Raw genomic sequence first — 24,502 nt, forward strand, 5'->3', positions numbered from 1 at the left:
GGATTCTCAGTGGCAGCAGAACTGAGGCTCAGTGAGGGTGGGCTGGGTGGGTGAGGAGCTGGCAGGGTGAGAGGCACTGTGCCTTTTCCTGGGAGGAAGCCCAGTCTCTGAGCTCCATCCTTGACACTGAGAGTCCTGGAGAAATTAAAGGGGAGGAGGGGACAGAGCCCTGGCCCAGGCTGCCCAGGGAGGGGCTGGAGGGCTTCAAGACCCCCCTGGACACATTCCTGTGCCCCCTGATCTAGGTGGGAGCTGCTTCTGCAGGGGGTTGGACTGGATGAGCTCTAAAGGTCCCTTCCAACCCCCCTATTCTGTGATCCTAAAGGCCTGGTCATCCCTCTGGGGAAAAGAGACCAGCTCCAACACGCCCAGAAGATGTTGAATTGCAATGAGCCCCTTTCTTGGCCCCAGCTCTGTTTGCCAAAACCAGCAGGTCTGGCTTGAACTCCCCCTTCATCCCCCAGGCTGACAGTCACCTGCATGTTCTCTGCCAGTGAACGTGGTAACTGCAGCCCCTCCAGGCAGAGGTGAACAGCCTGAACAACTCTCAGAGGCCTTTTTCTGCAGTGCTGGGTTCTCTCAGCCTTGGTTTCTGCATCCTCCCCATTTGGAGTCATCCTTCTCTGTGGGCCACCACCACCTCCATCCCAGCAGTGTGACACGTGGCAAAGACCACTGCTGATCCCTCAGCTCCAGTTGCACAGCCAGCTTCTGCCCAGAGGCCTGGCTGCTGCTCTCCCAAGGGCTCTGTGCAGCCTCACTGCTGCCCAGGGTGACCACAAAGTCAGCCTTTTTCTGCAGGAACCGTCCTGTGTCGGCACTGTCCTGTTTGTAAATCAGTGTCATAGGGTGCAAAGTCCAGTTTGCTGCAGAAGCTGAGTTCCAGTGGATGGTTTGTACCCATCAGCTCTTCCCCTCTCCCCTTGTGCTCTGTTAGACACGCTGGTGGGATGGACACGGACCAGAGCAGGAGCTGTGCAGGGGGAGTTTCGCTCGGCCCTGTGGAAGGGTGAGGCAGAACTGAGATGTCTCGTGGGGCTTTAAGGTGAAATCACACATCTCCAAGCCCTGCTGAGCCCTGCTCTTTCCCTGTTCCCATGTCACCAGCTGCACTTGGGGCTGTCCCAGCAGATCCTGCTGTTTCCAGCCCTCCTCCCTGTGCCACGGCTCGTGCTGACCCGTCACACACACCACAGCCATTGCTGGGCACTGCCAGGGCACCAGGAACTGCTGCCCCTGCTCCACGGTGGCCCTCTGCCAGCCCAGCCCCGGGGCCCTGTCCCCTGCCATCCCACCCCTGCCTCTTGCCAGCCAGCGTTTGGTCTCTGTGCCAGACTAGGAGCGCTGAGCCGGATTCCCGGGAGCCTCCTGACAGCGCTCAGGCACCTCTCCGGGGTTAACCACGGCTGCAAACCCGGGCTCTTGGCTCCAAAGCACTTGCTTGTCAGCCAAGTTTCACCCTCCAGCCCCCAACACCCATTTCACTGACTCAGCCTGGGAAACAAACAGTTGGCAGAAAGGATAGAAGGCTCACAAATGGTGACTGGCAGGGGAGGAGATGAGTAATGACTGGACTGATGGCTTTGTTCTGCAGGCAGGCACGCAGCAAAGGCAGCAGATGCCAGGTTCCATCCCCACAAAGGCATCTGCTTTGCACCAGGTGCAAATAAACGGTGGGGTTCATTAGCTCAGGATTTATGGGCTTTGCAGCGGCTCAAAAGCCAACCAGACAAGAGCAGGAAAGAGAAATCCACTGAGCTCTGGCGGGTACAAAGGCACATTGTTGGCTCCGTACGCGCCTGAGCCGTGAGTCACCAGAGCCAGGAACCGGGGCTGCCGCTCGCCCCAGCTTTATCCTCAGCCCCTGCACCCGCTGCAGGGCCGGTGCAGCGTGGGCCGTGACCTTCAGCCATCCTCCTGTCACCCGAGTCACAACCAGCTCCCGTTCAGCTCCCGACAGGAGCAGCTCCTCGGGCTGCGCGGCACAGCGGGCTGCCAGCCTGGCAGCAACTGCGTGCTGTCGGTACCGTTCGCAGGTATCGCTTGCAGGAGGTGCAGCGGCTCAGGCTTGGCTCAGGAGTGTAAAGGTGAGAGCCTTATCAGCAGGACACGGTGCTCGCTCCTTCCTGCAGAGCACCCGTGCCACAGGCGCCGCCCGGGGCGCCGGGTGCGGCTCCGAGCGCTGCGGGCACCGCGGGCACCTCTGGCCAAAGGTTATTACAGCACGGGCCGCGGCCGCAGCACCCCGGAGCGCCTGGGCGAGCACCTCGGGAGGCGGGGAAAGCCCCGAGCTGCGGTGGAGCCGCAGCTCATCACACGCCGTGCCCAAGGAGCCCTGCTGGCAGCCCGGGCACCGCCTGAGGTGGCGCCGTGCCACAACGCCTCCCCGTGCGTTTGTTCTTCACGGGCGCCTGGCGCTGCAGAGCGAAGCCATCGGGGGAAAAGTGGTTCCCTGCTCTGTGCTCTGGGAACCCCCAACGTGTCTCCTCCAGAGCTCTCGTTACAGGCCGCCCTGACAGCCCGATGTGACACTGCTCCAGCGCCAAGGGCTCCGCAGCCGTGCCCGCAGCCCTGCTCGTCCTCAGACGGCAGCCGAGCTCATGTTGCGTGACTCAAAAGGTGGTTTTCGCTCCCTCCGTCCTCGCTGGCCCCAGACGGGCCGGTGCCGGGTGGGGGAAGGAGCAGATGACGGTGCTTTGGGAAGGGTCACGGTGCCCCGAGCCCACCCTGGAGCTGCTGCGGGCGGGACGGGCGGCAGAGACCCCCAGCCCCGCGGACCGGGCTCATTACATCCCTGAACGCCCCGCCGCGAACCACCAAAGCCCCGCTGCTTCCAGGCGGCCCCGGCAGCGGCCCCGGAGCCCCGCGGGGAGCGGCTGCGAGCGCCGGGCCCGCCCCGCCATGGCGGCCGCCCCGCCCCGCTCCCGCCGCCCGCGGGGCCGCGGCCGGGGCCGGGGCCGGGGGCGGGCCCAGGTGCGGCGGGCGGAGGCGGCGGCCCGGCCGCGCAGAGCCCGCTCGGCCGCCGCCATGAGCAGCGCGGAGCCGCCGCTGGGGCCCGGGCCGCGGGCTCAGCCCGCCTGGAAGCGGCAGGTCCTGGAGCGGAAGCGGGCCAAGCTGGCCGGGGCGGGCTGCGGCGAGCCCGAGCCCCCGCCGGGGGAGCGGCTGGTGGTGGCCGAGAGCCTGGGCCCGCTCCGCGAGAACCCGTTCATGCGGCTGGAGAGCGAGCGGCGGCGGCTGCGGCAGGGGCTGCCCGGGCACGGCCCGGCGGCGCGGCCGCTGCAGCAGCTGCTGGAGCTGTACAGCGCCGTGCCCGGCATCCGCACCATCCGCGCCGACAACATCCTCATCATCGAGTCGCGGCCCGACGCCGCCGCCTGCTTCGCCGAGCGGGACGCGCCGGCCGCCCGCCGCCGGGACGCGGCCCCCGCCGCCGCCTCCGCCCCGCCGCGCCGGCCCGACCCGCTGCGGGAGCTGCTGTCCCAGCGCGGCGCCGCGCTCGCCGAGATCCGCGCCGAGCAGGTCGTCATCTACGAGGCGGCCGAGCCGCCGGAGCCGCCCGAGGCGGCCGAGCCGGGCACCGTCAGCCGCCTCCTGGAGAAGTTCGGGCAGCGGCCGCGGGGCCGCCGGCGGCGCGGCGGGGAGGCGCTGAGCGGGCCCGGGCCCGGCGGGACGGCCGCTCCTCCGCAGGCGGCACCCGGCTCCCCGCGGGCCCCGGCGCCGCTCCACAAGGGACCCGGCTCCCCGCGGGCCTCGTCCCCGAAGGCGGCGCCGAGGTCTCCGCAGGCGGTGCCGGCCGCCCCGCCGCCGCAGCCGGCCTCTCCCCGCGCTGCCACCCCCCCAGCGGTGCCGGGTCCCCCTGAGCCTCCTGCCCCGCCGCCGGCTGCTCCCCGCGCTCCCCCGCCGGCACCCCGGGCCGCCACCCCCCGACCCACGTCCCCCCAGCCGCTGCCGGCTCCCCCTCGGGCTGTCTCCCCGCGGGCCGCGACCCCCCCGGCGGTCCCAGCGGCCCCCAAGGCTGCAGCCCCCCAGGCCAACTGCTTTGTGCACAAGATCGGCTCCAACTCCTTCACCGTCACGCCCCGGGGTCTGCCCCCCGGCAGCCGCCTCCCCGAGCCCCCCAGCAGCCGCCTCCCCGAGCCCCCCGGCGGCCGCCTGCCCGAGCCCCCCAGCAGCCGCCTCCCCGAGCCCCCCGGCGGCCGCCTCCCCGAGCCCCCCGGCGGCCGCCTCCCCGAGCCCCCCGCCGGCCCAGCCGCCCGTCCCGCAGCACCCAAGGGGCCGCCAGTGCCATCTGCCAGCGCTCCCCACGCCAGAGCCAACACCAGGAGGCCAAAGCCGGAGGAGGATGAAGCCGCCGCGCTGCCCTTGCCCAGTGCCACTCCGGCCCCCAGTGCCACCGGCCCCACTCAGCCACTCTCTTCCTCTGCCCCCCGGGCCGGGGGCTCCTTTGAAATCCACCCGGCCCCCAAGCCCGACTTGGCCGCCATCCCGGCCCACGACCTGCAGGCCCAGGCCCTGGCCAAGCTGCGCCTGAATTCACGCAATTCCTTCCTCTTCGTGCCCCGCCGGGAGGGCGGCACAGCTCTGCCCTCGGCCCAGAGCGCCAGCCCGGGGCCGCCGCCGCCCGCCTCGCCAGAGAAGGAGCCGCCGCGGCGGGAGGAGCCAGTGGCTTCGCCGCTGGAGCCGCTGGTACCTGTGACTTACATCGATGACATCGTGGAGCCCGACAGCGGGGAGCTGGCCCCGCGGGCTGGCTCGGCTGTGAGGACGGGGAGCTTGGAGCAGCCCGGAGGAGCCGGCCCTGACCTGGAGATGGAGTTTTCCTCCGTGCCCCTCTACAGGCCACACTCAGCCCCCCAGCAGCGAGGAGGCAGCACCTTCACTGTGGTGCCCAGAAGGAAGCCGGCGGCCCCGGGGCTGCAGGCTCCGGCTGATGGCAGTGGAAGGCCGCAGCAGGAGGAAGAGGAGGAGGAGGAAGAGAGCAAAGGAAAAGGCAAAGCCATGGAGAACGCTGACGGGCCCCAGGCGGGGGTGGCCCATAAAAAGCGTTACCCCACAGTGAACGAGATCGAAGTGATCGGGGGGTACCTGTCCCTGGAGAGGTCCTGCATGAGCAAGAGGGGCTCCCGCCGCAAGAAGGTAACGGCCCGGAGCTGCCGTGGCCCCGTGCTGCTCCTGAGGCTCTGGGGGGGAAGATGGGGCGGTTTGCCTGGTCCTTTGGAGAGGGTAAGGACCCCTCAGGGAGGGGACATCGGGGGCTGTCCCACCGAGTAGGTGTGATAACTGCAGGGCCTCTCCCACCGTCGTCTCTTGGAAGTAGGGGAAAGGAAAGTAAGACATTTGGGGTGTTTGGAAGGGTGTGTTTTGGGGTGTTTAGAGGCCGGTCCCATGGTTTGAAGGCTGTGGACTTGCCCCTCTCCAGCTCTGCTCGCCGAGCCTGGCGGCGTTGGGCACGTTGAGCTGCCCGTGTGACACCGCACGGGGGCTGCGTGGCATTGGCGGCTTCCCCGCATTACTGATCTATTGATAGAGCCCCAAGAATTAGGTCTCCATTAGGCAAAAGGAGATCAGCAACAACTTAACTCCCCTTGATAGGATTATAGCAGCTGGCTGCTTGTGAGGGATGCTGCAGCCACCTCTCTGGAGATGCCGATGGCTCCAGGTGCCTTTGGGGGCAATGTGGGGTTCTCTCCCTGCTTGGGATCCAACTTGGATCCTGGAGAGCTCCAAGCTGTGAATGAATCTTTGCATGGCTGGGTGAGATGCACCTAGATGGGGTGATGACAGAGGCACGCTCAAGGAGCTGGTTCTTCTGGAGGAGTGGCAATTGTGGGGCTCTGAAAGCCACACTGGGAGGTGCCAGAGCCTGGGCTTTAGGGCTGTGCCGTGGCTTTTCCATAGCGGGAAGAGTCGTTTGACATTCCGTTACCTACCTTGGGCTGAACCCACAGGGGTGCCTCAGGCACTCAGGTGATGGTTGCAGGAAATCCTCTGGGTAGGGCACAAAGGGAGGGAGGGAGTGTTGTGTCTCCTGTTGAGTTCCCTCAGGGGTAGCACGCAGCCTGGGTTTGCTCTGGAGAATGGAGGGAGCAGCTCTGGAGCGTGAACACCGTGAGATCCTGAGGAAGCCACTAAGCAGGAGTTGCCTCTCACACAGTGCTCCTGCAGTGTCTCCTATGGGGAATTGCTTGATCAGGAGTTATTCTGCTGCTTAAACACTTGCTGGCTTGCACTCAATCAGCTCTTGGGTATCTTGGCCCTGCTCAGTTCAGTTGGAGGTATTTGTTGGACTTGCACCACATCAGGTGTGTGCAATGGTGCAGATACCAATATATGACACATGACACTTGTGGGTGCTCTTAGGATGGAGCAGAAAACAGAGCAAACCTTGCAGGACAGCCACTCTTGGATAAGCCTGGCTTCTGAGGCAACCACAGGAGTGAAATCCTCTGTTCAGGGTTGTGCTGTTGGGGCAGCAGCCTTGCTGGTAAAGGAATAAAGCCTCAAGTAAGCAAATTAAGTGATGCACAGTGGAAACCTTCCTTAACAGCCCAAAAAGGAGAGAGGGGGAGGAGAACAAGGCTAGTGCAGTGACAGAATTGATACAGGTTGGTCAAGCACTGGAGCAGGAACCTGGAGAAACAGCAGCATCTCCATCCTTGGAGCTATTTGTAGCTTACTTGGGGGAGAGCCTTGAGGTCAGACCTGCTTGGGGTAGGGGTTTATGCTAGAGACCTCCAGAGCTTCTCTGAACTGGGTTAACAACTGTCTGTCCATGTTGGATTTGTGTGACACTGGGCAGACCGTGGCTGCTCCATGTTCCTGCCAGCTTCATCCATCAACTCACCCCTCTGCAGTCACTCAGGGGATCAGATGTGCTCAGCACCGGACCAGCACTTGCCAGGCATTATGCAGGGGGTCTCCTGCATGAGAACTTGCATCAAGATCTCGTTTCTTCGAGACCATAACTGACAAAGGAGGCAGTGGGAGCAACATGAGGCTTGCTTTCAGTTCCCTTCCTGCTCGGGGTGGCCAGCGTGGCGATGGGCTTTGTAAGGCAGGGTTTAGGAGATGCTGATGCTGTGGCAAATGGAAAGATTTCTGTTTACTCTTAACCTAGAGGATGTTTGTGGCTTTTGCTCTGGGTAATGAGGCCGAGTGGTGATGCCTGAAAAGGAAGGAGCTTGCATTAGGACGCATTCCTTGGTTTCTTCCCAAGAGATCTCTGTGTGTCACCAAGGCAACAGGCCAAAAACAAGGGTTCTGTTTTGTAGCTATGTCAGGGCTTTCAGAAGCTTGGTTTTGGCCTGGACTGGGCAGAAGCAGACATTTCCTGTCAGCTGGAAGCTGCACTTCTTTGGTTCTAAAACCAGTGTCCCCTTCTCTTCTGGGGGTTATCAAAATCAAAGCTGATGCTGGTTTCATCCCTCAGCTCTGCGAGTCTCCATTGTTGTGGGTGACTGGTCCCAAGTTGGGGTGACTGTCTGCAGGCAGACCTGCTGGATGAGCCCAGCTGAACTCCTTCCTTTCCAAACCTTGCCTTGGAGCTGCTGAACGATCTTTAAGTATGCTCCAGGCTCAAGAAAGTGATGGTTAGTGAGACTTTGGCTTGGAAAACTTCACGTGCTTGCTGATGCCCAGCAGGAATCTGGGGGACATAAGCAGCAGGTCAGGCACAGCCCAGGAGTGCCACGGCCACAGCTGATGTCTGTGCTCACAGCCAGGGCCAGACCTTTATTAGGAGGGAGAGGGGAGGTGCTGGCAGTTGGACTCATTGTTCTGTGAGATGTAAATTGTCTTTTCCTTCAGATGCAGAAATGTGGCCTCCCTTTTCCCATCCACTTGCCCGACTGTGCTAGAGATGCCAGCCAAATGGACAGCACTTGGTCCCAGTCCTCTGGGTCCATCTCCTCTGTGGCTTTTTGGAGTGGGAGGGTAGCAGGGACAGGGTGGGAGTGGGTTCTAGTGCTCCAGCCCCTGCTTTTGGCTGCAGGACTTGTGACTTTGCTGTGGCCTGAGGGACACTGCTGGTGTTGAGGGAAAAAAATAGCTTTATTGCTCCTTCCAGACACTACAAATATGTGAAGCAGCTGTTTGTTTGGGGGTTGGGGCTGAGTTTTGAGCTGATGAGGGAGAGACAGAAATGCCATTTCTATGTCAGAATAAAACATGGGTTCCCAGTTCTCTTGTGTTCTTTGGAACAGGCTGCCCAGGGAGCTGGGGGAGTGCCCAGCCCTGCAGGCATCCCAAAGCCCTGGAGCTGACGTGCTGAGGCCGTGGGTCAGTGCAGGGCTGGGTGAGGGGAGCCAGCAGCTTCAAGGGCTTTGCCAACCCAAATGATTCTCTGATTGTATGAACTAGAGCTGCTGTGGTGGGACAGTCATTGCTCACCCAGGGCTGTGAAGGGGAAGGTGGGTTGTGGGGACACAGCTGAGATGTGCAGGTGGAGGGCAGAGCCCCAGCTGTGCTTGTCCCAGTGACCAGGCTGCCCGTGTGGAGTCGAAGCTCTTCTCCCTCTTACAGCCATTAAGATGCCCTTCAGGACTGTTCCTCTGCCCTGGGGCTATTTGGAGACCTCTCCAAGCGATTTCACAGTTCAGATAAAGCAGTGGGGGTGTGACTGCAGCTTGAAAAGCAAGTGGAGCTCTGCAGCTTGAAGCCCGGGTGACTGCAAGAGGCCACTTGAGCTCTGAGGGTGAGGGCCGGGTGAGGGCAGGATACCTATGTGTGCAGGGGTGGAAGGAGACCTACTGACCTTTATTCCAAACAGGGAGTGGGGGAAAGGATGCAGAGTACTGTTGGTGACCTCTGTGCAGTGCTTCTGTTGTTAGAGAAGCGATAAAGCCACTTCAGCCTGGTGGCAGCCCCAGGGGAAGGGAAGGTTTTGCTGCAGGACACGGATCTTTGGAATCTCAGGGGATAAAATCTAGTTTGGCTGAGCTGATAAGAATCAGCCTGGGCTTGGTTACCTGCCAGGATAATGTACAATGAAGTTGTCAGCAAGATAGAAATTGGGTTTCTGTAAAACATATGACTGGCATGTTGGAGGGAGGGATGGGAAAGGACTGAACCCCAGAATCCCAGCATGATGGGGGCTGGAAGGGCCCTGCAGAGCTCCTCCAGCTCAACCCCTGCTACAACAGGTTCCCCTGGCTCAGGGGCACAGGAACGTGTCCAGGTGGGGTTGGAAACCTCCTGAGCAGGAGCCTCCACACCCTCCCTGGGCAGCCTGGGCCAGGGCTCCCTCAGCTCAGCACCAAAGGAGTCTCTCCTGGTGTTTAAAAGGAGCCTCGTGCCTGTTACCCCTTGTTCTGTCACTGGGAGCTACAAAAAAAAGGTGTCACCTCCTGACAAACTCCCTTTAGGTATTTTAAGTGTTGCTGAGGTTCCCCCTCAACCTTCTCCCTGGGTCAGCTGGGCTCCATGTCTTTAGGCTCCATGTCCTTGTCTTGTTGGAGGCTGGGCTCTGCCATGATGTCCTGTGTGCACAGTATTTGTCCCAACCATCCTCTTTCCTTCCATCTTGTCACTCCTGCAGTTCATCCCAAGTCACAGTATGCTTGTCCTCGGCAGGACCTGGTCCCTCTTGGGGATCCTGCAGGAAAGGTGGCTTCTGTCCAGGCCTCCCAAAGTGCTGTGAGTAACAGGCCTTGAGAAGCCAACAGACATCAGATTGCTGAAGGCTTTCATGTTTTTTGCTTGCCACAGTTGTCAGTTTGCTGGGTGCTGCAGGCTGAGCTGCAGCCTTGTGTGAACAGGGCTCATGGCAACAAGGTTGGTGGGATCCCAGTTGCAGTCCAATGCTTTCCTGCTTCTTTGCAACGTTGTCTTCAAAGATGCTCACCTTCAGATGAACTTCAGGACGTTCCAGCCTTCAGCTTGGTCTGTTTTCTGACGTTCCAAGCAGTGTAGTGCCTGAATGTGGCTTCACATAAGTGTCTGGTAAGAGATGCCTCAGCTCTTGGTTAAGGGCAGGATTGGGCAGCAGTTTGGTTGGTCTAACCTGCTGAACTTCTTGCTCTGTAGCTTTCCATTCAGTTCTGCTGGAGATAGTCTCTGTTGAGAACCAGGTGTTGTAGGCTCAAGATGTTGGCAGGGGTGAACACTTCCAACTGTTGCCCAGACCTGTTGGGAGCAAGTCTGCACAGTGTGGAGCCTGAATACTTGGTGACTGCCTCAAGTAGGGTTTTTTGCAGTGTGTAACCGTGAAATGCACCATAACACAAGTAAATCAACCTCGTGGTAGAAGGAAAACTCTGCAGGAATGACTTGGATTCCCTTGTCTCTGTTTTGGAGGGGTCAGGACAAAGGTCTGTGTCAGTCTGCTCTGAGAGCTGCGTGTTCCTTTTCTGTTGCCTGTCTTGTGGCTGTGCTCTGCTGGGGCAAATACATCTGCACCCTTTAAGGAGGGGCTGTAGCACTCTCTCTGGTGTGGGTGTATTGAATTTCTGGTGGATGAAGTCAGCAGTGACAAGTCCTGCTCACAACATACCTGTGTTGGGTGATGAGGTGTGGCCCCTGGCCCGGGGAGGTGATTTCCAGGTGCTGTCCGTTAGCTGTGAGCAGACACTGCAGTTTCCCTGCCCTCCTCTAATCCTGCTCATCTTTAGCCTCTGATGGCTGTGGCTGGAGACTCTAGACATCAGCATCTCGTGGAGGTTGTAGTTTTTAAACCACCTCCCAAGCTGCCCCAAGGCTACCCGTGGGGAAGCTGCTTGGGTTTTGTTTCCCTGCTGCCTGCCAGCTCCTTTGAAGTGCTGGTACTTTGTTGTACCAAAGGCCTGGCAGAGCAGATGACTCACATTTATCTCATCTCTGGAGTGAGACTGAGATTCCCCTTGGCCTCGCCACTCCCATTGCTGTGCCTCGTGCCACGGTGACAGTCTGAGCTGCTCCCAAATTCCCCTCAGCTGCAGCACAGGGAATGGGCCAGAAGAGCTAAAATAGAAACTCTTAAGCAAATCAAGAGCCCAGCCTGGCTTTGAAGCTGGTTGGGATGTGCCCAGGGCTCAGCCTGCCCCAGAGCCTGAGAGGAGATTTGGGTGCTTTTGTGCTCTCAGTTCTGATCACAGGGATTACAGTTAACGTTCTCTTAATCGGTTTCCTTGATCTCTTGCACCAGATTGGAGATGGTTTATCATTTCCCTCTGTCTCAAGTCCTCAGCTTGGCTTGAGTTTGGGTTTTCCTCCCCACTCTGCTTTTCCCAGCACAGTGTCCTGAGGAAATGCACACTCAGCAGGAATCCCTCTTGGCTGTGGTATGTGTGGGAAACAGTAGGGCAGATGAAAATGCTTAGTTCCCAGGTTCAGTGGCAGCAAAGGAAATCAGAGTAAGAGCTGTTCCACAGCATCTCCTCCACCTCTGGGCTTGTTCTCCCCACCTGACTGAAGCCTGGGCAGCTGAAGCTGTGTTTCCAACCCCATTCTTGCTGGTGGCTGCAGTGGGCAGTGGAGCTCAGAACCACAGCCCTCCGAGGACACTTTGTGTTGGAACAGCCAAGCCAAGCGTCGCCGTGGCACAGAGAGACTTCACAAACATGCTGGGAAAGTCTGGGCTGAAGGAACTGGGTGCTGATGTTTTCTGAGCAGTGCCCTTCAGGTGATCCTGGGGAGCTGGCAGGAGGGAGCTGCTGCTCTGTAGGCATTGGCAGGGTTATGGGCAGGCAGAAGGAGCTGTCTCAGACACTGAGAGCACAACACTGTGTGCTGTGGGAAATCATGTAGCTTGCAGCTAGTGAAAATGCAGGTCTGAGGGCACATCCCTAAGCCTCCTGGGGAACTTGCTGCACTTCATCCCTTCTCATCCAGGAAATACCTTTTGCATACTGACAGTACAGAAGGAGACAGGCACGAGCTCTGTTGTGCAGCTGACAACTGCTCACACCGCTGCAGCCTGTTTGTCCTGACAGCTACACCAGCTCCCTGGAGGGTGGGAGGTGAATCTGTTCCTCACCTCCCCACATTTCCCAGGAAATCAGGCTCCATCTGTCCTGTTCCAGCTGGAGACAGTTCCCTTGTCCCAGCCTGAGGTATTTGTTTGGTGTGCTGTGCTCTGCACAGAAATGTCTGTGGGAGGCACCTCCCAGCTCTGCCCTTGGCCACAGCCGCCCATTGTGTGCTCAGAGTTGCTTGTGGAGCAGAATCCTCTGCTCTCTGGCAGTTTTGTGTGTTGTTTATGAAGATACCAAGTCTTGACACCAATTGTATCTCGTGGATGCCTGCTCTGTGTACTCAGATGGGATTTGTTTTGTGTATGTAGGGAGATCTGTCCAGTTCTTAGGGATCAGATCTGTAACGTTTGAGTTGCTTATTCAACTGTGGAAGGCTCTGGCTCCTCTCTCTGCAGATGTGCAAAGGAATGAAGGGTTCTTGGGTGAAAAGCTGCTTTGTCTTGTCTCAGACTGGGAACTTTGTCTTGAGTCAGACTGGGAACTTTGTCCTGTGTCAGACTGGGTCTCCAGCTGCCCTGATGTTGTCTGGGCACTGGAATTTCTTCTCCTCCAACCCAGTCAAGGGAAGAGTTAACAAAGCTGCCTGGCCTGTGATGCTCCCAGGGACTGTCCCTACCCTGTCCCTTCTCATCAGGAATTTGACACGTGCCTGTGTCTTGTGCAAGGAGTTTAATATTTCGAATCTCCATGCATTGCTCCTGTCTGCCATGTGCTTCAGCATATTGATTACACAGAGCTGCCTTTGTGGGTTGCCTTGTAAATGGAGACTTTCTTGTTTTGCCTTGTGGCTTGAGAGCAGGGGTGCAATCCTGGAGGCACCCTCTCCTTTTGCCAGCAGCACAATCCTTGGCATGCTGCTGCTGCTGCAAATCCTTAGCACAGCTTAGCTCTATTCAGTGTCTTAACTCTGTGATGCAGTTGGCAGTTGAGCAAAACTCGGTGTTACTCCCTGGAAAAGCATGATGAGGTGAGCCTCTGGAGGAGCCCCAAAACCCCTCTTTATGTACAGAGTGACAGAAAAGTGTGTTTCTGAATGACCATCTGCAGTTTTCTGGCCATACTTGGGCTGCTTCAGCCTTAGCAATACAGGGTTAATCTGATAAGAGGAACCAAGCCTCAAGTGCCCTCCATTCCCAGGGGTAGCTGTCAGGGAAAAACCTTTTCTTCTTGCATCAAGGAAAGGCTTTAGAGCTACAGAAGCTCCTTATCTTCTCCTGGAGCAAATGCCTCAGTAAAATGCTGCTGCTCCTGCAGCCCCCAGGCTGTGCTATTCCAGGCTGCTGCACACACAGACTGTGCCTGTGGAATACAACACTTGGGGCTGAGGCATGGCCATGCTTTTAGGACAAGTGCAGGCAGGTAGAGGCAGGCAGAGTGTTTTTTCCCCAAATCCTTTAGATAAAAGGTGTCAAACCTCTCAGGAATGCTCTGTATCAACAGGCTCCCTGATGCACTCCCAGCTGGCTGCTGCAGTTTTCAGGTGTCTGGTGCCACGTCTTGTGCTTTCATCTGGTTGGTGAGGTCTTTAACCAGGCAGTGCAACAGCCAATGGAGCAAAGCTCAATGACTGCACAGAAGCACAAAGTTCCTCCAACCACCCAGTTGTTCATACTTGTTCTCTCAGAGATACCAGTCCCTTACTCTTTTGTATTGGTGGTGAGTTGTTGTCCACCCTTCCTGCTGACAAAGGAGGAGACATTTGCTTGTCCAGGTGTGAAAAGCTGCTTTAAAACACACCCAGCAGCAAGTCAGCAGCCCGTGAATGCCCCAGGGAAGCAGTGCAGTCTCTCATTGGGTCACTTCAGGTTTCTGTTGCATAAGGAAAGAGGAAAACTAGGACCTGAAAAGAGCCAAATCTGGATCCCTGGTGCTCCTCAGCTCTTGGGATCTTATCAAGTGCTTGGGCAGCGTAAGCCCATTCCTGGCATTTTGCCTGTCACCACGCAGCAGCCACAGTTCTTATCTGTTCTGCAGTGGGTTTGGCTGTGCTGGAGGCAGCAGGCAGTGTGCTGACTGACTCCTTGCTGGGATATAGCTAAAGGATGATTTTTCCCCCCTCTTTTCCTTTTTATACTTATTTTCCTTACTGTTATAAGGTGAGGATTTGGATTGCCAAAGGGATTCCTGTCCAAACAGTGTGAAACACCCTACATTATCACTTTGGCTTTGCCACATCTGCCAAGAAGCAAATGTGGCACTGGGTGGAGGAAAGCCACACTAAAGGAACTGCTTCTGGAGCTGAGGATGCAGATTGAGCCCATGATCTGGCTGCTGAGACTCACAGAGATATCCCTGGTTTGGTTGTGAGAAGCCACTGGCTGTTTGTTCCTTCATTCACTGGGGAGTCTTGCAGACTTTCCCAGCTCAGCTCATGGAGATGAGGTGTCTGCTGACTTCCAGGGCTCCTGGCATAGGCTGGTGTCTGTAAACTGGTTGATTCCTTAACTTGTCTTTGCACATGGGCCTCTTGTTGTTGCTCTGGGTCCTGCAGCCTGCATCCCCTGCAACAAAGCTGACTTCTCTTCTCTTCTCTTCTCTTCTCTTCTCTTCTCTTCTCTTCTCTTCTCTTCTCTTCTCTTCTCTTCTCTTCTCTTCTCTTCTCTTCTCTTCTCTTCTCTTCTCTTCTCTTCTCTTCTCTTCTCTTCTCTTCTCTTCTCTTCTCTTCCCTTCCCTTCCCTTCCCTTCCCTTCCCTTCCCTTCCCTTCCCTTCCCTTCCCTTCCCTTCCCTTCCCTTCCCTTCCCTTCCCTTCCCTTCCCTTCCCAGTGAGCCCTGTATGACTGCTCAGATTTACTCCTGTTGGGCAATGTTTACCCTGGCTTCTCTTTGCTGGGTCCTCTATTACTCATTACAATTCAAATCCTAGTAAATAAATAGATCAGTTTTGCTATGGCAACAAGAATCCGGTGGCTGAACAGCACAATATTCCCTGCAAAGCCTGACTTGCTCTTGCTGGCATGGTTCTGATTGCTGAGCAGAGTGTTGGGGTTGGAGCCTGGTTTTGTGACACAGTTCTGGGTGAAACATTCAGCTGAGCAAATCCTGACAAACCCCTGCAAACATCCACAGCTGAAGGGTGCAAAATTCTTCCTTTCCACGCCTGGCAGCTGCTGTTGAGGCAAGGAGCAGGGAGCCACTGCTGAGGCATGAGCAGAGGTCTGTCTGGGCCTGAGTGTGCTTGGCTTTTCTGGATAGGTTTGTTTCCATGACAGTCTGTCTGGCCAGGGGCTGCTGACTCTGCAAACCTGTTGTCTGTGTCATCACTGGGCTCTTGAGTTTTCTTTTTAGCTTGTCCCTGGGGCTGAATCTGCCTCTGTTCCCAGTGCACAGTCAGGTTCTCAGAGGGGTCAGCTGTGTTGACCCATGTCCCTCTTAGTTTTGCCTAAGTCAGTTGCCCTCCATTTCTGTTGGCTCAGGAGAGCTGCTTTGTGCTTCCCCTGAGACCACCCGGGGGTGGGAGCTTGTGGGGGTTTTGGGGGTGCTTCTGGGGCTCTGGCTCTGCAAGACCATGTGCCTGGGGAGGGAAAGGGTTGGGGTGCAGGGGTGGGGAAGGTGACCACTGGTGCCTGTTTGCCAGAGCCTGACCCTGTGCCAGGACCTGGTTGTTCCTTTGCTGTTTGCTTTCTCTGGGTGCGTCCCCAGACCTTGCTGCAGAACACTCCTGGGGCTCTTTCTGCTTCTTGGTACTGCACTGACATTATCACACAGCAAGCTAGTGTGGTTTTTTGGGAGGGGGCTTGTCACAAGCCTAGCTGGAAGTGGTGTTGAAGCAACAAGTGATCTTGTTGGGAGCTTTCCCCCAGGCTGGGGCCCTGTGAGCCTGAGGCTGAAGGATTGCCCTCTCTGAATAGCTTCAGCATCCTCTGCTCCAGCATTGCAGCAGGTCCCCAGGGTGTTCTGGTAGCAGAAGGCTCCAGGAGCACGTCCAGGCTGAGTCCCACGGGCTGTGGGCAGCAGAGAGCTGTTTTAGCTCAGGGCTTGGGCTGGGCTATTGGCGTGTTGCCTCTGGGCACTGCCTGAGGGCTGTCTCCTGGCCACTTCTGCTGTGGTTTTACTCCCTGGTGAGGCTGTTTTCTCCTCTTGCACTACATGCAGCTTTGGGCCAAACTCAATTCCAAGTCATTTTTCTTAGAGATTTCCTCTTGATAGCAGAAAACCAGGAAAACTTAGTTCCAACTCCCGAGCTTAAAAGGGAACACATCTGTCCCCTTTCTTGTCCATGTTTAGCCGAGGACTTCTTGCCCTGCAGCAGAGCTGCCAGCACTGCTGAGCAGCCTACATGCAGTGTCTGGTTCTGAGGTAGCTTCTGGGCTTCCAGGAGCCCTGGGCAGCTCCAGCCTCGTGGCCTTTGTGCCTGGCAGTGTGGCTGGTCCCCACGGTACAGACACCACATTGTGAGCCTGAGCTGCCCGGCTCGGATCAGAGAGCATCTGGGTCAGCAGCAGGGCTGAGAAATTCAGGGAACAGAAACTGGGATGCTCTGATCTTCAGGGCCATTTTATTCCAGCCCTTTTCTTTTTCTGGAATATGGTCATTCCTTTTGGCATATGTCATCTGGAGAAGGTCAGAGTGGCTCTGGGCAGGGCTGGGGCAGGGAATGGGGAAAGGCAGCTGTTTCCATCCTGTCATGTCCTGGGAGTGCAGGGAAGGGAGCCAGCCTGTCTTGCATCCCAGGCTTGGGCAAAGCAGCACACAGCTCCTACTTAATTAAGCTCCATCCTTGTTTGCAGTGCAGAGGGAGGTACTGACTGTGTTACCTGGGTGTGATTGAAGCCCCCCTCGTTGCTTTTCTGAGAAGCAGCAGTGAAATGTTCACTGACTTGTGCCAGTGCTCCCCTACAAAACCCTTCTCACCTACATCTTGCTGCAGCTCACCTACATCTTCAAATCCTGCTTGTCTAGGTAACTGACAGGTATAACTGTCTGGGGAGATGAGGAGAGAGCAGTGGATGTCATCTACCTTGACTGCAGCAAGGCCTTTGACATCATCTCCCATCACATAGAAAGCTCAGGCAGTGTGGGTTGGATGAGTGGAGGTGAGAGCTGGCTGAGTGACAGAGCCCAGGGGGTGGTGATCAATGGGGCTGAGCTGAGTTGGAGGCCTGTGGCCAGTGAGTTTGCAGGCTCTGGCCCCTGTGCAGCTGCAGCAGCATCACAGGGGTGCTCTGTGTGTGGGGGGGAGATGCAGAGGGGCTGTTGCAGACACCCAGGTGTTGGGCAGCACGTCTGGTGCCTGGGCTATGATCTGTTTCTCAGCACAAGGGCTGTTTTGTGTGTGAGGGCAACTGCAGATACAGCACATGGGGCAAATGTGATGCCCTTTCTTCTTGCCAGTTGGTATCACACAGCATCAGATGAGATCTTTCCAACCCACCAGCTCCTACTGCCTGTCACAAGCAGCCCATGGCCTCTGGATGCTGCTCATAATGCTGTTACCTCCATTTTAAATGCAATTAGAAGTAAAGGGATCACAACACACATTTAGGCAGCTGCCCCTGAACCTTCATCTGTGTTGGATAGATACTTCCCTGCTTTTGGCACACAACTCCTGGCAAGCTTCTCCTCGTTTGTCTGTTGTATGCTGGCATCAGCCCTTCTTCTCTGCCCCTTAGTGGTTATTTTCCTGGTGTTCTTCCAAAGAGCCCTTACTCTGTTCTCTCAAACCTCCATTTTTGCTGGTGTGAACAGGCTGAGTCTCCTGTCTGCCTGTTGAAATGGCTTGTGACCAGATCTGCTAAGCAGAGTGGTACATAATGATTAGGAGGCTGCAAGGGAACAATCCCTTAACTGTGTACAGCACATCTGGGGTTCCTGTGCCTGGGTTTGGGGATCCTGCTGCAGGATGGAGGCAGAAACTAGAGCAGGTCCCACGGAGAGCTGGGGGAAATGGCACGTGAGGAGAAGCTGAGGGAGATGGTTGGCTCAGGCTGGAGGAGAGCAGGGGAGAGGGCAGTTGCCTGCTGGGTGGTACTGGGAGGATGGAGTCAGGCAGTCCCTGTTTCTGGTGGGAATAGCCTGCTCTATTCCTGCCTCATTTAAGCAGCAGCCTAATGACAGTTACAGTCCAGTAGCCAGGCCACAGATTTTCTTTCTCAGTTATCCACAGGTGATGAACTTCTCTTAGGCCAAGGGCTGGTCTTAAATATCATCCCATTTCCAGTGTTCCTGCTCTCTGGGGGCTGGGTCTTTCCTTGATCCATCAGATTCAGGAGTTTTGTCCTTGATGAGCTCCCATGGGTGAGTTCTCTTCATAGCTCAGTCTCCCAGTAACTGTGCAAAGGTCATCAGTGAGAATACTAAACCAAACTACTTTCAAACCAGAACTTTCACAGGCCTCCCACTTGCCCAGTGTTTCTCTTCTCTGCTACCACTTGTTCCCATCTCTCCTTTAGCTGCTTCCATCTTCTCATTTGTGGCATTAAGCTCTGGTTTTATTTAGCTTAAACAGCTTTTTGCCAAGGAGTCCTCCCAAAAATGTAGATCCCTGATCACTGAGGTCTCTGTTGGCTAGAGCAAGGCTGCACAAATGAGTTGTCAGGCATTAGCAATGTCACCTTTCCAACATGTGGAGGCTTTCCTTTCCTCCTTGGCAACACTGATCCACCTCGAGGGACACGTGGCAGCTCCTCCTGGTTGCTGGGCATCAGTGTTAGGTGGTGGCAAAGTTTGTGCCAGGGCCAAAAGCCAGCAGTACACTCGGCCTCTCAGCCTCCTGCCTCCATGCCAGCTCTGGCTGGATGCCTCAGGGGGTTCTCTCAGCATGGTAAGAGATTTGGCAAGGCACATGGAGGAAGGTGAGGGGGGATATGCACTGGCTCCTGAGTGAAGCCCTGGTGTGGCTGGGATCAGTGGTTTCTGATGAGTCTCCTTTGCTGTTCCCTAGATGAAGATCTCTTTCAACGAGACGAGTTTGCAGACCATGTTTGAGTACCCATCTGAGAGCTCACTGGCAGAGGAAGAGGAGGAGGAGGAAGGACATGCTTCTGAAACAGAGGACAAGTCTTGCACCTTTTACATTCCACGCCCAAACAGCACTTTGCATCCCAATGCACAGAGCTCAGGTGAGAGGCACTGTGGGGGTACCAGGGGTGTCTGACACTCGCCCTGCTTCCTACCTCCAGGTGGAAGTGCCAGTGGAGGCAACTCCTGCCAGCAGAATCAGGGCTTAGTGGGGACCAGATCAGGGAGCTGGCAGCTTCCATGCTGTCCCTGCCAGGATCCTGATCCCACTTCCTTTGAGGTGGTGAGAAATACTTATGTCAGCTGTGTGCCTCCAGCAGATCTATCCAGCTACACCCCAAAGCACTCCGTGAAGTTCAGCGAGTGGCAGGAGCAGAAGCACGAGGAGATGCCTGCTGCACAGGGCCCCATCCACAAGGAACCTGACTCCCAGGGCAACCAAGTCATGGTGAGACTTCAAACAAACAAGTCCTGGCTTTGTGCTGCTGTGCCCTTTGGGTTGGGCTGGATGGTGGAGGGGATGGGATGTGCCTCTGAATGCCTGTGTTTGTGCTGGCTGCCCAGGAAGGAGCTCTGGGGGATCCATGCAGGGTCCCACTGCCAGACCTGCCTCTCCCTGGGTGTGTGAAAGAGGCTGCAGGTTCCAGGGCCACAGAGATGATGCTGGAGTGGAGCATCTCCATTGTGGTGAAAGGCTGAGGGAGCTGGGGCTCTGCAGCTTGGAGGAGCCTGAGGGGTGACCTCATTGATGGTTATAAATCCATCAAGGGTGGGTGTGAAGAGGCTGGAGCCAGGCTGTGCTCAGTGATGGCCAGTGACAGGACAAGGGGCAATGGGTATAAACTGGAACACAAGAAGTGACAAAGAAACACAAGGAAGAATTTGTTCCCTGTTGAGGTGAGGGAGCACTGGCAGGGGCTGCCCAGATGGGCTGTGGAGGCTCCTTCTCTGGAGACATCCCAACCCAGCTGGATGAGTCCCTGTGTGCCCTGCTCTAGGTGCTGCTGCTCTGGCAGGGGGGTTGCACTGGATGAGCTTTGCAGCTCCCTTCCAGCCCTTCAGATTCTGTGAGAGGAGCACTCAGTGCCCTCCTTAGCCCCGGGCAAGCTGCCGGTGCAGCCCGGGCCATGCCAGGGTGTGGGTACCCAGCGGTGTGGGATTGATTTGCTGATCCCTCCCCGTCGCCTCTGCTCTCTCCGCAGCTCACGCCGGCAGGGAAGGGCGGGCTCTCGGATTTCAGCAGCGAGCCTGCGCTGTACTTCTGATCGCTTCATCTCCGAGCCTGCAGCAGCGGCTGCTGGACAAAGCCCGTCAGTGCACCTCCCGGGTAAAGCCCACGAGCTCCTGGGTCCCTCCCTCATGAGAGCTGTCATTGCATCCCGATGCCAAGGCTGGACAGATGCTGTCAGGCATCTTTGGAGAAGATTTGCACTGGATTCTGGGACCTAACTGCTGCTCTGGAGGCGTATGAGTTACTCTACCTGTGGCCTTGCATATTCCTTGTTCAAGATCAGCTGCTGGTCAGGCAGGCACCTGTAATCCCAGGATGGATGTAGACTCTCTCAGTGCTCATCCAGGCACTGGAGGAGGTGTGGACAGTGGAGATTGGTTGTGGGGCTGGAGCACTGGGAGCATGTGGGCAGTTCAGTGCATTCCCAGCAGTGGTTGTGATTTGACTTCTAGGTTAGGTTTGTTCTGGACATGTCTCTGTGTGTAGTTTCACTGAACCATCATGGAATTGATGTGCCAGTCCTGTCCCTGTGAAGGAAGCTGAACACACTGTGTGAGGGATGGGAAGGAGAATAACCCCCCTCAGATTTAGCACTGATGTCTAGAGCAGTGTCAGGGCTGGCTTGAGCCTCCCAGACATAGGCCATAGGTGTGACCTGTCCATACCCAACCCTGGTGCCCAGTCTCTCCCAACTCCTGCTTGTGCTTTGGTTTGCCAGTTCCTCTCGTTGCTTTGTTCCTGCATCTAACAGGGCCAGGCCCAAGATTCCCCTGTCTTGCTTGGTGGGGAGGTTTCCTTCCACCCATGCTTGCTCTGCTCCTCAGATGCAAAGCACAGGAGGGCAGTTTCACTCTTTCCTTCTGCAGAACTTGAACAAGGAATATGTTGTTGTTTTTTTTCTAGGATTTTTATAGTTGCAATTGTTTAATGCAGCCAATATGCAAAGCACCCTGCTAGACTCCATTTCAGTTTTCTACTACTGTAAACTCAGGGTCAAAATTGCACTCTGGAAAAGATGGAACACTGCTGCTAATGTGACTTGTACTTCTGGGATTAAAAAGAGATGCAGTTGCAATAGAGACAGCCTCTCTGGGCTTTGTGAGATGAATGGTGCCCTAGAGTGTGGCTCTGTCCAGAGGAGCAGGATGGGACCTTCCATCTGTTTTGTTGGTTTTGAGTGAGCCAAGGTGACACTGGCCCATGACCTGGAAATGCTCTGCATCCCTTGCACTTGGCTTGGTGTGTACTGTAGCAGCAGGGAGGAGGTGGTTGTGCTGAAAAACACAGGCAGGGCTAAACGTTAGGACATTACTTCTGGCTGTTCTGTGCTTGTGCCCTGGGTGCTTAAGCACTTCTGGAAAGAGAAGGAAAGAATCAAACCAAACCAACTCAGCAGCTTGTTAAATGCTGGCTGGAGGGACCACAAGGGAACACTTCCCACCTCCTTGCACATCCAAGGTTTGTTCTTTTCAGGGTAACTCAAGATGTGCTCCCTGTGTGGCCTCCTGGGAGCAGCATGTGGCTGACACAAGTACTGTGCTGGGGCTTCTCCCACCAATGAAACACATCAGAACAAGGTGCTGAGAGTAGGACAGAGTGAGGAGAAATGCAAGACAGCAAGTAACTTACTCATCCCTTAAATCTCAGTCAGTCATCAGCCATGTGGAGTTAACCACTGAGCAGTGCCCACAGCAGGAGGTCAGGACTCTGAAGAAAAGGTTATGCACAGCTTTTCTGGCAGAAGAGGTCCCCCATCAGCACCCTGCACTGTGGAAAAGCTCAGGCCAGGTTAAAGCAGCCCTGTCTCCAGCTTTGCAGTTTAACAGAAGTGCAGGTGGTGAAGCAAAAGCTGCTTGCAGGTTAGGGACAAGGTGCCTGGACTAGTCCTGGCTTCATTCTGCTGTGGATCAATGGGGAACACTAAAGCCACCAGTGTCCTGCGGTTTCTTCCACTGGCTGCTCTGCTGCTCAGTGCTGTTCTGGGTGACCCAGCTCTGTGGCTCAGTGGAGGTCAGGGAGTGCAGAGAGTGCTCCTCATGCCCTGCTGTGCTCCTGACTTCTCTGCTCCTCCTCTCACTTTGCCCCCTGTGACCTGCCCCCTGCCAAGTGCTGCCTTCCACTTCCCAGCTTTGTACTCCCATCTGTACCAGATGAACTCTTTGCTTGATCTCAGCAGAGCAAAGCAGCTGCTGTTTTGAGGGCAGAAGCATTAGATGATAGGTCACCTCCTGGGATGGTTTTCACTGTGCTCAAAGGGCATGTTTTGGTAGATGCCTACCCTGATGTCTCTAGTGTTTGAGGATTAACTGCAGTAGAGCTCTGACTAATACCAAAGTGCACCTGAAAGGAAAATGTACTGCAAAACAAAGACTTTTATGAAATGTGGCCTCCCTGCATCAGAACAGCAGCTGCCCTGGACCAACAGGACTCTCCAGGTTGAAGAACAAGGTGTTCAGGAATCCTTTGGTCCATGTGCTTGTTTCTCTTTCCCTTTTGAAGCGCTCTGTGGCTCAGTGGCTTTACCAGCATTCCCAGCTTCTCCCTTCAGGACATCCAGCAATGGCTGAGACCTCTCCAGTATCTGGGAAAGAAAGAAATAAAAATAGCTTATTTTTACATGAAGTGTTTGTCTGAGGAGCTCCACTGCAGGTGACCTACCCTGCAGCAAGAGGCATTCTCCAGCCTGGGCAATACCTGATTGAGTGATGTCTTGTCCAGTCCCACTGTGGGAATATCTGCAGTGGAGTTTCTCTGGTTCATGCCCACATGGTGAATATGAAACACCTTGAGCAATTTACCTGTCCTGGAGCATGCAGCAGAGAACTTCCTGAAGCAGGCTGTGGGGTGAAGGTTTGGGGTTTGGGTGGTGGGGTGACACTGACACCTGGCCTTTTCAGATCAGTATCTTTGTGCTCAGCTGACACACTTTCAGCTGTTAGAAGTGCACACTTCAGGTTCCTGCTGACAAGACAAACTCTACAATGGCCTCGAGTCAGACTGAATTCTTTCCCTTTATTAATTTTCTCCTCATTTTTAGCTTCTATTGTACATAATCTAACACTGAGAGGAGCGAGGGCACCCTTTTAACTTTGCAGGTGACACCAAGCTGGGTGGAAGTGTGGATCTGCTTGAGGGTAGGGAAGCTCTACAGAGAGATCCAGACAGGCTGGATGGCTGGGCCAAGGCCAGTGCCATGAGTTTCAATAAGGCCAAGTGTTGGGTCCTGCCCTTGGGCCACAACAACCCCCAGCAGTGCTACAGGCCTGGGGAGGAGTGGCTGGAAAGCTGCCAGGCACAGAGGGACCTGCCAGTGTGGATTGACAGTGGCTGAACAGAAGCCATCAGCGTGCCCAGGTGGGCAAGAAGGCCAAGGGCATCCTGGCCTGGATCAGGAACAGCATTGTCAGCAGGAGAAGGGAGCTGATCATTCCCCTGTACTTGGCTTTGGTGAGGCTGCACCTTAAATCCTGTGTCCAGTTTTGGGCTCCTCTCTCCAAGAAGGACATGGAGGTGCTGGAGAGGATCCAGAGCTGGGCTGCCAAACTGGGAAAGGGTTTGGAGCACGTCTCATGTGAGGAAGGGGTGAGGGACCTGGGACTGTTGAGCCTGGAGAAAAGAAGGCTCAGGAGAGACCTTCTCACTCTCTACAACCACCTGAAAGGAAGCTGGAGCCAGGTGGGGTTGGTCTGTTCTCCCCATAACAAGCATTAGAAGAGGAAACAGCCTCAGGTTGCTCCAGGGGAGGTTGAGGCTGGATGTGAGGAGGAATTGCTTTGCTGCCAGGGCTGTCAGGCATTGGAAGGGGCTGCCCAGGGAGCTGCTGGAGTCACGGTCCCTGGAGGGGTTTCAGAGCCGGGTGGGTGTTGCACTGAGGGCAATGGGCTGGTGGGTGATGGGCTGGGACAGAGGCTGCACTCCATGGGCTGGAAGGGCTCTGCCAGCTGAGTTTCTCTGCTGCCAGGGCTGTCGGGCGTTGGAAGGGGCTGCCCAGGGAGGCGCCGCGGGTACCTTTCCGTAGGCCGCCTCGGTCTCGGCGATGGTCCTGTCGAGCTCGCCCCGGGCTGCCAGGTGCCGTGCCAGGCTCTCGTCGGTGCTGGCCAGGCGCTCGCTCAGCGCCCGGAGCCGGCGCTGCAGCCGCCGCCGCTCCGCCTCCTCCTCCCGGATCCGCCCGCTCAGCTCCTCCCGCCGGCCGCGGAGCTCCGACAGCGCTGCGGGGCCCCGGCACGTCAGCCCCGGCCCCGGCCGGCCCCCGGCCGCGCTCACCCTCCCGCAGCTCCGCGTCGTGCCCGCGCAGCGCGGCCCCGCTCCCGCTCATGGCCGCGGCCCCGGCGCCGCCGCTCCGCCCCTTCCTGCGGCGCGGCCCGC

General features: G+C 56.7%; 2 protein-coding genes across 4 annotated transcripts; one reads left to right on the forward strand and one right to left on the reverse strand.

The window, feature by feature from the left end:
• The first annotated feature begins 3,021 nt into the window (after positions 1–3,021).
• TPRN (taperin) lies at positions 3,022–22,753 on the forward strand. Of its 2 annotated transcripts, none has more exons than XM_062011758.1 (4): positions 3,022–5,136; positions 18,830–19,007; positions 19,224–19,354; positions 20,109–22,753. In XM_062011758.1, the coding sequence occupies exons 1-4, from the start codon at positions 3,028–3,030 to the stop codon at positions 20,169–20,171; spliced, it is 2,481 nt and encodes an 826-aa protein (XP_061867742.1). In that variant the 5' UTR covers positions 3,022–3,027; the 3' UTR covers positions 20,172–22,753. The 2 variants fall into 2 exon arrangements, with proteins under 2 accessions (XP_061867742.1, XP_061867743.1); XM_062011759.1 differs by having other exon boundaries at positions 19,227–19,354.
• Positions 22,492–24,459, reverse strand: LOC133627286 (microtubule nucleation factor SSNA1-like). Of its 2 annotated transcripts, XR_009820058.1 has the most exons (4): positions 24,401–24,459; positions 24,146–24,345; positions 22,832–22,974; positions 22,638–22,718 (listed from the first exon to the last, which is right to left on the reverse strand). XR_009820058.1 is itself a non-coding variant. In XM_062011760.1 (3 exons), exons 1-3 carry the CDS (start codon positions 24,450–24,452, stop codon positions 22,590–22,592), a joined length of 381 nt encoding a protein of 126 aa, XP_061867744.1. In that variant the 5' UTR covers positions 24,453–24,459; the 3' UTR covers positions 22,492–22,589. The 2 variants fall into 2 exon arrangements, 1 of the variants encoding a protein (XP_061867744.1); XM_062011760.1 differs by lacking the exon at positions 22,832–22,974 and having other exon boundaries at positions 22,492–22,718.
• Positions 24,460–24,502: the final 43 nt, after the last annotated feature.

The sequence above is a fragment of the Colius striatus genome, chromosome 19 (genome assembly GCF_028858725.1).
Source record: "Colius striatus isolate bColStr4 chromosome 19, bColStr4.1.hap1, whole genome shotgun sequence".
In the NCBI taxonomy this organism is placed as follows: domain Eukaryota; kingdom Metazoa; phylum Chordata; class Aves; order Coliiformes; family Coliidae; genus Colius; species Colius striatus.

Bases quoted from the DNA above. Each gene is read 5' to 3' on its own strand.
- LOC133627286 (XM_062011760.1), bottom strand. From the start codon at position 24,452: ATGAGCGGGAGCGGGGCCGCGCTGCGCGGGCACGACGCGGAGCTGCGG. The intron at 24,346-24,400 runs GTGAGCGCGGCC...GGGGCCCCGCAG, and splicing joins CGACGCGGAGCTGCGGGAGG to CGCTGTCGGAGCTCCGCGGC. The intron at 22,719-24,145 runs GTACCCGCGGCG...TTTCTTTCCCAG, and splicing joins CCGAGGCGGCCTACGGAAAG to ATACTGGAGAGGTCTCAGCC.
- TPRN (XM_062011758.1), top strand. From the start codon at position 3,028: ATGAGCAGCGCGGAGCCGCCGCTGGGGCCCGGGCCGCGGGCTCAGCCC. The intron at 5,137-18,829 runs GTAACGGCCCGG...GCTGTTCCCTAG, and splicing joins GGGGCTCCCGCCGCAAGAAG to ATGAAGATCTCTTTCAACGA. The intron at 19,008-19,223 runs GTGAGAGGCACT...GTGTGCCTCCAG, and splicing joins TCCCAATGCACAGAGCTCAG to CAGATCTATCCAGCTACACC.